The sequence below is a fragment of the Oncorhynchus masou genome, chromosome 1 (genome assembly GCF_036934945.1).
Source record: "Oncorhynchus masou masou isolate Uvic2021 chromosome 1, UVic_Omas_1.1, whole genome shotgun sequence".
In the NCBI taxonomy this organism is placed as follows: domain Eukaryota; kingdom Metazoa; phylum Chordata; class Actinopteri; order Salmoniformes; family Salmonidae; genus Oncorhynchus; species Oncorhynchus masou.
Window position 1 is genome coordinate 76219379 of NC_088212.1, and position 12850 is coordinate 76232228.

The following is a 12850-nucleotide window of genomic DNA, read 5'->3' on the forward strand; positions in this document are numbered from 1 at the left end:
GCAAAAGGCAGCTCTCATTGCAATCGAATTCACCTTATTATTGTATTCCTTCACTATTATTTTTTCTTCGGACCAATAATAATTTCCCACACTGGTTGGCGCCAAATATCAAGAAACCAAATAGCTGAGCGCGATGGAGTGTCTGAATTCCACAGTAGGCCTACAGTAATTACCGTGTTCAATGCATCAATTATTCAGAGTTATTTACACGCAAATAAACAAACACGCAAATAAATAAATAATCACAAGCCTATGTGAGCACCTGCACAGGAAGGAGGCAGAGCAAAGAGATATCACTTTGACTTACACAGGCTGCCTTTTAGTCTACTATAATGGGGATGCAACGCTGATATAATTTTGGGGGGGCATTGTAGCGTTTTATATAACAAAATAAAAAAAATTGTCCGACATTTAACACAATGCAAGGTAAATTTGTAAAATCCTCTAACTGGGCTAGCAGTCTGCTTCGCTGTTTGCATAGGAAATTGTCACTGCAGACATCTCCATCTAGCCCTGTGCTATAATTGAAATGGCGCGTTTAGCTGGAGGCAGGTTGTGAGGGCGCTTTCTGCAATTGCAGAATGCATGTCAATAGACGTCATTTGGTTTTAATGGCCTACAGGACATTTGGCGTTACTACTGGAGACATTAGTGGAGAAGGGACAGGGGAAAATCGCCGCATGAAAAGTATCCAAGGAAATCTACATATGATTATTTTATTGACACTTTGTCAACAAGTTACTAGTGTGTCTTTGTAATAGCTGTAAGTACACGACTAGGGAAGCGTGCCCTGTTTGACTTATTTAACTGGACAATGGAAATGTATGCCTAGCTGGAAATGCCTGGGGGATTTTTACATCAGACGAAATGACAATGATTAAAATCTGCTTTTTTCCTGCTCTAAATCTATTGAGCGACGTGACACTTGCTTGATACTGAATAGCACTTAACCGTTACCCCCTGCACACCAGAACGTTAAACCGTTATAGGGGCTGGTCTATTTATATGTTTTACCGGAAAATACGAAAAACCTAGCATTAATTAATATATCTGGTCATAGACATAATTTTTGTAAAAGGGAGAGAGTATCACTTTTTAGTTTTTAAAATCTGACTGGGTGCGAGTAGAGCTAATTGTAGCCTAATCCTTGCCCCAGAGGCGTTTGGGCAGCCCGGAGCAAGAATTCTTTTTTAGCGCTGCTCTGTTATTTAGAGACAGGATTATTGGCTTTCTTCTCATAACAGACTGGCAGTTTCATTTATTAAGCAAAAAGACACTCAAGAAGCTAAAATACGAAGCAGGATTTGACCGACTCAATTTTTAAGTGTATACAAATAAGAACCGAAAAGGGAAAGGAGAGGTCTCTTCTATGTATAAGGTAAGAACGCTGCTTTGCTTCTTCCTGTGCCGCTTTTGTGGACAGAGCTTGGTCTGAGCAAGTCAGCCAGCATCAGCTATAGATCTTTAAAGCCACAGCGACCCTTCTTTTTAATCAATGTAGCTTTCACTGGTAGATTCACATGCTTTAGAACAGTTTGTGGATACAGTGTTGGCAGTTTCGTTCCAAAGGAGCGGATTCTACTTGAGGAATGCTTGGGTCAGCTATTGGATGGCACTCTAGTTATACGAAACTCCGGGCATGTGAAAAAGGGGAACGCAGTCATCAGCTGGGACTGATAGATACTGGAACGGATTCCCTCGGACTCCTACGATGTTTGAAACGGTATGACTAAATTCACATTAAGATACGGCATTTCCTCATGGTATGATAGCCTACAGCATCAGCGAACAAACTATACTCAACACCAGGTAATTTGGAATAACTTCATTTGTAGTAGGGCTATGTTTTGTCCAGTCTGGGAAAGGGTGTGAATGTTTGTCTAGGCTGTAGTCTTTCCCTTGTTGTCTATTGATGCTGTTGGCGTATTTCCGCATTCATTTTACGCATTGTTCGCTTTTGAATCAAACGTCTCTGAATCTTAATTTCATGATGGTAGAAATGAGTAAGACGCCATATTGTGCATCTGGTAGAAGTAGGCTATCCGTGCGCATCAATGTAAACTGTTCAAGAGGGCAAAAGTGGATACTCTATGGATCTCTGCGACTGTGCATGTTCTTTTTGGCTATTTAATTTATAACAATTACGCACATTCTGATGTTTACTTTGTACAATTGTCAAATATATTTCTTTGGTACACCATTGCCCACAGTGAAACCCTAATCTTGTGAACGTTTCAAACCCGCTTAATGGCTAGAGTTACTACAGCTGGAATGTTGGTCAATAGGAAACTATTATAACACAAAGTCAGGGAACAGACGTCAGTTGATCTCATTCAAACGAGTCAATGGTAATAGTTCCGGTATTTGTCTTTTTTTATGTGAGAACTCTTGTGAGACTATAAGGGCATCGAGTTTATTGGCTTATAGCCTTTTAATAATGATCATCTTTACCCCCATATTGATCAAATAATAACAATATGCTTTCCAATATTTCACGTTACCCTCCACTTCTTCAACTCCTCCCATCTTAACCCTGTGTGTGTGTGTGTGTGTGTGTGTGTGTGTGTGTGTGTGTGTGTGTGTGTGTGTGTGTGTGTGTGTGTGTGTGTGTGTGTGTGTGTGTGTGTGTGTGTGTCTCCTATCTGGTATATATTCCCGCAACAATATTATCGCTATTGGTTACTGTGGCCCATGGCGAAATGAAGAGGTGGGATAGCCTCGTACGCCAAAAACTTCTTAAGTCTTTTGAAGTTTTTCTTTCACTGGGGCCTGAAATGTATCATCCAGCGTCGTATTAAATGATCGTTATTCCTGAAGGCTTGGTGGTGTACACAGCGAGGCGGGCAACACCCTGGAAAATTCTGTAGACTTCAACAACACTTTGTGCCCCAGGGCATCTCGCCTGGAGCAAAGGGCTGAATGAGCCCTTACAACTGTCTTCTGTTTACCTTTTATGGTTAAAATTCAAAGCTTAGTAAATGTGCTCTTGCATGGAAGAACAAGTTGATGAAATGCCTTTCTTTCAAGTTATAATAATTTAGTTTATTCCAGCGACCCGCCATTTTTGCAGACATGATGGATATATATTTTTTCATGAAACCACATCCTAATGTAAGTTGCTTGACATTTTCTAACTATATCTGTTTCCAATTAAACTGACTCTGATATTAATTAAACGTTTGTGAGTTGAGATGTTGGGATTTAAATGAGAGGCCTGTGCGTAATTTTCGCAAAATACAAAGTAAATCCCCGTAGGAAAACATGTAATTTTGATCAATCTTGATTAAATTCGATTGTAGTGATTGGTTGTACGCAAACTTGATGAACTATTGTCCCCAAAACCCACATGTCTGTTTAATAGCCTCCATCACTGTTTAACCCAACTCCATGCGCCTCGGACTGCACTGTGGCCTGAAGCACGCCAACCCAGTGTATGCTACCTGGATGTTACGAAGGGGTGTAACGAAGGGGCTCTGGAATAGTTTGGGGGGGGGGATTCATGTAATGGATAGTTGACATTCACGAAGTGGTCATATGTTTCTCATGCCTTCCATCCAACATCCCCAATATTCACACCAGCCTGAGGACTTGCATCCTTTCTCAGTTGAACATGTGGCAAAAGCGTGCCCGCTTTTCTAAAAGGTCATTGGAGGATTCCGAGCAATTAATTAAAACTCCTGACCTTGTAAATTTACATTGATTTTCATGACAGATATTATATCGAGTTATTAAGTAGTTTGTCTTCACATCTTGGTTGGTCCTGTTATGTTTTATTGTGTTAGATACATATAATTGCCCTTGACTCCTATGATAGGAGATTATATTTTTGACCAGTAACTTTTTTATTACATTTCCATGTATAGGACATTATTGTGTGGAGTTCAAATAAATAAACAACACAACTGTCTTGTAAGGGGTGAATGTTTTCTTATGTGTGGTTCAGGAACAGAGTTCAGTGAGAACAAATGCCCTGGATTCCGTATTCTCAGAATGGTGGTTGGTGTGTCTGGGCATATCACGTCTAACACATAACACAACCTTTAATTAGAATATTGCAGTTTGTTTTATCCCCCTAGAGGCTGACACCTAGCATTCCTCTTTCTGGAGCCGTAATAATCATCCTCCTATCCTGCCCTCCGGCGTTGACTGAAAAGATGCAAACATACTTCATTAGAACGGTGGCAATAATTTGTAAGCTAAATATGCGAGCAGACAGACATGGAAGTGATCTGATAAGGCTCAGGATCGCACTGGTGGAAGATACCGACTCTCTGAGACCCGAGTCATTTATGATGTCTATGGCTTTTCCATTTACTTGTTTTCAGGAAGGAAGAAGCATGTCCCGACTGTCTTTGACCCGGTCCCCGGTATCTCCTATGTCCACACAAGGAATCCCTCTACCGGCTCAACTGACAAAGTCGAATGCTCCGGTTCACATTGACGTCGGGGGACACATGTATACTAGTAGCCTGGCTACTCTCACCAAATACCCAGACTCAAGGTAAGGAACCGGATCTTCTCATTCAATAAGTGAAATGTGTTTGTCGTTTATTATCCACAGTACCAAGATGTGCCACCCAAGGTGCTTTTGTTGCAGGATTATTTTTAACATTGTTTTATATAGGAGTGTAGCCTACTGATACATATTGTACTTGAAGTTGTCTCCCACCATAAACTTAAATAAGTCATTGTGCTCAGTAACACTTTTGATTGGACATGATGCTCCAAAACCCCTCATTACAAGTGTTTGATATCAGTGATATACTTGATTGCTTTAATGATTGTTTCTCTCCAGTTTGATATTGTATATTGGATAGCCTAACCTCCATATGGCCTCATTTGAATTGTATTTGATTATAATATGTTTATTACACATGGAAATGTGTTAATTGCCGTTGCTGACTCTTTCATTCACTGAAATTATGCTACAGGTTTATGCACGTTAATTGTACATTATGGAGAGGGAAAATGTCAGCTGTTATTTCACCATTATTGTGACAAAACCAATTTATCTAAAACCATCTCTCATCCATGTCCAAATGATTTGCAACTTAAATGAGCCATGCAACTTTATAGTAAAGCTAATAGTTTATGCTAAAGTTAGTTCATGCTTTCTATAGAAATTACCCCTTATGTTATATATTCCATTAGCTACATGCTCAAGTCAATTGCTATTACTTGAAGCCATAGTTTCAGCTAAGCCAAGGTAAACATACATCAGTTTGTAGGAAGATCTAAGGAAATGCTTAGAGGAAATGTATCAACATAAGTCTTGGATAGTCACACTACTACTTTGTTTTCTATGTCCATAAACCAGCATGATTTATCTTGTGAGAAAATCTCCATGCCTATAATAGGCCATTGTTTATCCTTAGTATTATTGTGTCATGTCTGTCATTGCTATAAGCTGTCTGTTTGGTTAATTTAAGAGGGTTGGACAGCAAGACACTGCAGGTACACAATACCTGAGTGAACGTTTTTGTTATTACTAGCATTATGTGCATATTACCCATCGTTTTATGACATTAGAATTAGAATTTCAGAAAATCAATAGTTGATATATTTGGATGACTTTCCAGATGTTCAAATACAGGTTGTTTCATATACACTCACTGGACCGCCACACATATTCCCTGGATGTACATTATGCAAATGATACCATGTTGTGTTACACTTTTGTCTATACTATTTATCATGTAACTTTTACACCCCCATATAACTCACACAGTGGCGGTCGGTGCCGTTTAAGACGAGGGAGGACGTTTTTTTAATGAGCATGGCCTTATTTCTGTTACAGCATATTGGATGACTGCCATTCATATTCCATTCACCCAATTCAATGTAACAGCGATAGGTTTAGGCTACAACATGATACTCAAATTTCCCTATACCAATCATGAGGTTGCTATAACAGCCTATGAATGAACGTTTATAAAGTTGGTGCACACAGGTCGAGAGAAAAATTTGAGGCGACAGACAGTGACACATGGACAGACAATGACCCTTTCAATACATCTAGCTGATCTAGGGTGTAATCATTAGTCCAACAGTTGCAAACAAGAGTTTCTTTTGGACAAATTCAGGTATGTTTATCCCTGTTTTGTTTTTCAACAGAATCCGCAGAATGAATACACTTCTGATCATGTGGAAACAGTTCACTTTCATAGCAGGCAGATTGTATTCCTTCTCACATCGATGCAGACTCCTCCTCTTACCTTCTCCCTTTGCTTGTGGACTTCAATGCACAACACATCAGCTGTATGTGACCAGGCAAAAAACCTTTCCATGCCAAACCATATCATAACCGCTACACACAGCCTACATTGTTGATTTAAAAAAAAAAGGAAATTCACTGATGATGGCCCTTCCCTTCCTCCTCTGAGGAGCCTTCACTGACCTCACATGATGATATTGCATAATGATGTTACACATTGCATATACATTATACACAAGGGTGAAAAGCCATACAAATGTAACAAACATGCTATATAGTAAGGGAGCTCAGAAGCAATGCTTTTACAGTAAGAGTAAAGACAGGATACCACTGTGTATGTGAGAGCCAGTCTCTCTCTCTCTCTCTCTCTCTCTCTCTCTCTCTCTCTCTCTCTCTCTCTCTCTCTCTCTCTCTCTCTCTCTCTCTCTCTCTCTCTCTCTCTCTCTCCTCAGTGTTCCACACAGTCTGCCTCAGGGGTGCACTTTCCTCTGGAGCCAGTGGAGGAGGAGCCCTCTTGTGTGAATTAGGATAATGGCTGACAGAAAGCAAAACAATTACACTGCAATAGCCAGACTTATATGCAGTCTTTTTAGAGGACATCCGGTGTGGTGTGCATGGAGGTGTCTAGTCCCAGTCCGCCATCCATGATCCACTGAAACTTGACAATTAAAGAACAAGGTTCAAAGAATTGTAAGTTGATGATTACTTTTAATAGATTGCTGCGTTAATAATGCAGAGTGCATAGAGAAACTTAGTCTAGTAACTAATGTCTGGGTATTCATCTTCCTCTGTACAGACTGCAGTAAGGGACAGAGGTCATCAAACATTGATACCCGCTCTGGGGAGTTCACAGTTAAGGAGATAAGCGTCAGAGCTCCATTCTACTGTGGCTGAGGAAAGTAAATGAGAAGAATATTACACAGACAAGGAAACTATTTTGAAATGACCCTTGACACAAGTTATTACTTATTTTGATAATTCATCTGGTTTCCATTATCTATGAGGGATGACATATAGCATATAATATAGCATAAAAACAAAAAATCACCTTGGGTATTCAAACCAGCAACCTTTCAGTTACTGGCCCAACGCTCTAACTGCTAAGCAACATGCAGTCACCCCTGGTACTGTCTACTATGCCAGGGGTTCTGCAGCATTTGGGACCCCCCCCCCCCACACACACACTCCTCTTGTTGGTGGAGAGAGCATTTTGCCGCTATAAACCACAATTTCTTGCAATTCTACACATTTTGCCATGTCTCATGTGTATTCAAATAATATTTGAGTGACTCAAACATCACAACAAAATCTATGGGCAAACAAACCTAGCTAAAAACCTTTAGCTGACATGGGCTAGTTGAACTGGACATTTCTGACAAGTTATCAATAGCTCTCTAAAGTATACAATGGATAACATGACAAGAGGAATACTGATGTTGCATGATTGCACCTTGTGCATTCTACAATGTTCTTTTCTTTAAGGGGGGGGGGGGTGGACCCCCACAGTTTGAAAACCACTGTAGTGTGCTACTATACCACTTGTTCTACATTCACTCAATATACCACTCTCCAAACACACTATTACTCCCCTTTATGAATGTCTTTTACACATTAACAACATTATTCATTCAAGTTTGAAATAGGTAAGAGTTCAGCAATGTTTGAACCTTCAGTTTTAATCTCTGTGTACACTTGACAATGGGCATCCCTACCCATTTGTAAATCTATTCACACAGCCAGTGTACTGGCCTTGAAGTTGGGTTTGATACATTCATCCAAACACACTCTGGGCATTTGTTTTCACAGACATATGTAAGATATCCTGCAATGTATGTCAAAATTCATTGGGAATCTATTGAAGACAGCTCAGGTCTTTCATTTTGGAGAGAGTGAAAAGCTGCACTTGTCTTGACCCACCCACATCCCTAACCATGAGTTTCAGACTCTAAATTGTTAGTCTGACATGTGTAGGTCCATGAGATGCCTACCTACCGCCTGTGCACCCACGCTGCCTCTACTCAGCACCGCTGGGATGGGAGATCAGAGATGCTCCAGTCCTCCACAAACTCCCACTCTCTCTCTCTCTCTCTCTCTCTCTCTCTCTCTCTCTCTCTCTCTCTCTCTCTCTCTCTCTCTCTCTCTCTCTCTCTCTCTCTCTCTCTCTCAGGCAGGATGGTGTATAGCTCTCTACTTGTCTGACATGACAGAAACAGAGCTGGGTGAGGGCGGGGGTCCGTCTTTCAGGTGCGGAGGGCCCCCAATCGGTGATTTACCAAAAGGAAACACTGAGACCGAGGGAGATACAGAAATGGAGAGAGGGGAAAAAGAAAAGAAAAACAGGCAGCATTTTAATTGCTTTTTAAAAAAAAAGTGGAGATGAAAAACAGAGTTAGCCTGGAGGGGTATGGTGAAATTCTAGCTGGAAGAATTGCAAGACCATATGAGAAAGGAACACCTCGGGCATAACAGGGAGATGAGTATTGGTTTTTTATAAAGCATTTTGCATCGATTTTCAGAGAAAGAGAGAGGGAAACGATGGAGAGAGAGAAAGAGAGAGAAGGGGAGGGAAAGTGAGTGGAGAGAAAGAGAGGGAAAGCATCTTTGAACTGGCTCTCTTTATACAGTTAACAGGAAAGGAAAAACATGGCAAATTCTACATGATAGGATTCAGTCTATACCTGATGAAGCCCTTTGATACAGTTACTGTGTGTGTCTTTACAAAGCAAAGGATTGTAAGGGAAAGTCAATGCAATTCGCTTTAGAGATTTAAACTATAAAGTCAAAACTGCACAATGGTCCCGTGTGGCTCAGTTGGGAGAACATGGTGCTTGCAATGTTGGAGTTGTGGGTTTGATTCTCACGGGGGACCCATATGAAAATGCATGTACTCACTAACTGTAAGTTGCTCTGGATAAGAGTGTCTGCTAATGACTAAAATGTGTGTGTAGATTCCCATAGCATCTCTCTTTCTTGTGTTATGTCTTATAACATGATTTAACAGTCACTGGGCAAAAGCAGCTTGTGAGAATGAGATTTTCTGGTGATTTTCTTTGTGGTTTAACTGTACTCAGCTGACCTAAAAGCTGTTAGCATGATTAAAGAGCTGATTACATCAGAACAATGACAACAGAGAAGACTTCTCTCTGCCAAGAGCTGTTTCTGGGAGAGAGGAGGGAAATGTTTCAGTCAAACCATTTTAAAGGTTACTCCAACCTGGACTGCCACTTCTACAGAAAACTGTTGATTGACACATACAAATACTTAAGTAAAACAGCGATAGAGACACCATGTCAATCATGTCTCTAATAATGACCAACATAAAAGTCTTATTTCTCTTCCTTCCAGGTCTACAGCTATTATCACCTAGTGCAGATCTGAGGTGAAATGAATGAACTAATGGTTGAGAGCTACAGTAGCTAATGATGTAGGATCTTAATTTGGGCCAGTTTTCTACATCAGGAAAAGAATCCTGCAGCAACAGGAAATGTAAATTATTATGTGGATTATAATTAAGGGATTTTTTATGTAAGGGAAAATCAAGTCTGAAATTTAAAAGCGGACATTACAAACTTCAGAAGCTTTTGTAAATGTCAAATACACTACATGTTTTTAATTTCCTGCAAAGTCCTCTTGCAACAGGGTGATCAAATTAAGATCTTACATCTGGAACTCGACAACCTCACAAGAGATGAGAGAAATGTGTAGTTGTCCAACCATATCTCAAGGCATCTTATGGACAGTATATGGTGGGTGAAAGCGGCAGTGTAGCCTAGTGGTTAGATCATTGGACTAGTAACCGAAAGGTTGCAAGTTCAAATCTCCGAGCTGACAAGGTACAACATCTGTCGTTCTGCCCCTGAACAGGCAGTTAACCCACTGTTCCTAGGCCATCATTGGAAATAAGAATTTGTTCTTAACTGACTTGCCTAGTAAAATAAAGGTAAAAAATAAAATGACTGCATTTTCCAGTTAGCCAGGCTCCTTATTCACTCCTGGTTACATTTCGAGAGGCCGACTATGGATGGATGCTTGGCAATCTACAGGTGTCTTATTACTTAGAAGTCATGTCCATAATTCATGGAATTTACCTCTGTTGTTCTGCATTCTAATGGAAAATCTGCGTCAGTGATTTTAGAGAAATTACTTTTTGAGTGAATGCTGTTTCACAGCACCAGGTGTAATAGTCACACTTCGGGTCTTATTTGTTTTCAAAGATGAACCAAATCAATACATAATTCAATAGAACATTTGTATTCAAAACACAAATAGGTATCAGAGCATCATGGATTCAAATGCTATAGAGAAACATATATCATATTTCATTGTAGCAAACCCCAGGTAAATGTTTTATTTACCCTTTAGTAATAGAGCTTTAAACTGAACCCATAGCATTAATATCTGTAAGTACCAGCTGAGACACTGTATGTTGTCCTAATCACACAGCAGAAGGGACACTTCAAACAGGCCTGGAACACAGGAAATGTGCCTTAAGCCCCTTGTTTCAACCAGGATGCTAATACATTTCAGACTTAGAGCTAATAAAATGGGACAAATAAATGGAGGGGAATTGTTTCATACATTTGAAGGCAGCCGCTCAACTCAACCTCATCCCATTATATGTGTGTGTTTCAATTTCCAGAATCAGCCGTCTGTTTAATGGCACAGAGCCCATCGTGCTGGACAGCTTGAAGCAGCACTACTTCATCGACAGGGATGGAGAAATATTCCGGTACATTCTCAGCTTCCTCAGGACCTGCAAACTGCTTCTCCCAGATGACTTCAAGGTACATAATGATTTGTATTTGCACACCATAGCATCATGTGTACAGTATGTGCGCTGTATGAACTCACACAGTGTCGCGATATACAAAGGATAGATGATTGATTCAAAGTTTGATCTTCCCTCTCATCTGAGAGGAATGTCCAACATGTTAGTTTTAGCTGTCTTATCAATTTATATTATAAACATTATTTAGCATTACTTTCACATTCTATAAGTCAATATCAGCAGTCATTTGTTTTATTACTAAAACATTGGAAATCTAATCTAATTAATCCCCACCAATTTATCATTAAAGTGATGCTTTGAAGGTATTGAAAAGTTTTAGCCAGTAGTTCTGAATTCGATATGTTACGAATTGCAAATTATTCTATATATATTTTTAATACAATTTGTACAATATGTTACAATTTGTAAGTGCTTAAGATCCCAGACTGAACATTTAATATACAGTGGAGGAAAGGTGAAAATTCGGTCTAAAACATAACATAGTTCTGTGATGTGAACAAAGCCCAGAGCTGTTGTTTCTCACCCAAATGATTTCTATAGAGGTGAGGCCAGGTGAAACAGGCTGTATAGCCCCTGTTCCACTTGTTCCAGTCTGACAGTACCACCCAGTCTCCCAGCCACTGCCTCTATCTCTGCTCTCAATAAAGTGCCATGACAGTTTAAAGGAACTGGGCTTGAGAGGGAAGTAGGAATACTAGACAAGGTGAGAATAATGTGGTCTTGATTCTGACAGAGGGGAATGTGTGGGGAGGGACTGTACTGTAGGTGATGTCTACAGACAGACACGCACACACACACACACACACACACACACACACACACACACACACACACACACACACACACACACACACACACACACACTTTTATACAGTGCTCTATCTGGGAAACTGGAGCGACTTTGGTCCATGTTAGCCCACTGTGGCTGCACACACCTGTCTCCTGTTTCAGAGTGCGCATGAGGAGACTCCTTCCTGGATGCGCTTGGCTTAGCAAAACAACCGTCTCTGGAAATATACACATCTTATTGTTGCTAAGTTATTCTACTTAGAAACAGAGCAAAGATTCAGGCCAACGATCGATCATGGACTCTGGCCAAATATTCTGTGATATAACCACTTTGATCGATCTAAAACACAATTAGTAAAATGTCAAGTTCCGGTTGATGATGTCTAAGGAGAGCATATTCAGTGCTCCATCTGTTCCTGCCCATCCGGATCCCTTTTAGTTCAGTCTATCATACCCACATTTCCATGTCTTTCCCTGTCAGCTTGGAGTAGTTCATCACTCTGGCTAAGGGGAGTAGAGGAGAGGCAGATCCCCCTGGCTAACTCTCAGGGCCAAGCATTGTGGCTGAATGGGGACTGACCTGAACAACAGTGAGAACACGAAAGCCTCCTTCACATTTTTGGCAAATTACATTTTGGTTTGATCTGTATAGTGTACTGTATGGAGGCTATAGCTGTTCTCATCCACACCTATTCTACACAGTCCAATCAGCCAATGACTGTAAGTGAAACGAATGCAGGATCAGGCCTCATTGTTTCAACTCATTACATTAATTCCCTTGCATCAAATCAAATCCAAGTTTATTTGTCACGTGTGCTGAATACGAAAGGTGTAGTAGACTTTACAGTGAAATGCTTACTTCCAGGCTCTAACCAACAGTACAAAAAAGGTATTAGGTGAACAATAGGTAGGTAAAGAAATAAAAACAACAGTAATAAGACATTGAAAAATAACAGTAGCGAGGCAACATACAGTAGAGAGGCTATATACAGTAGAGAGGCTACATACAGACACTGGTTAGTCGGGCTTATTGAGGTAGTATGTACATGTAGATGTGG

The 12850-nt window shown here is 40.3% G+C and overlaps 1 protein-coding gene across 4 annotated transcripts in view; it reads left to right on the forward strand.

Annotated features, from left to right (window-relative positions):
* Positions 1–486: 486 nt before the first annotated feature.
* Positions 487–12850, forward strand: part of LOC135550837 (BTB/POZ domain-containing protein kctd15-like) — a 41681-nt gene continuing 29317 nt past the window's right edge. Inside the window, exons 1-3 of one of the 4 annotated variants that reach the window (XM_064982015.1) lie at positions 487–1378; positions 4326–4501; positions 10854–10998. In XM_064982015.1, the coding sequence (XP_064838087.1) occupies positions 1370–1378; positions 4326–4501; positions 10854–10998 (330 nt within the window). In that variant the 5' untranslated portion in view covers positions 487–1369. The other 3 variants (XM_064981986.1, XM_064982006.1, XM_064981996.1) reach the window with 3 other exon arrangements.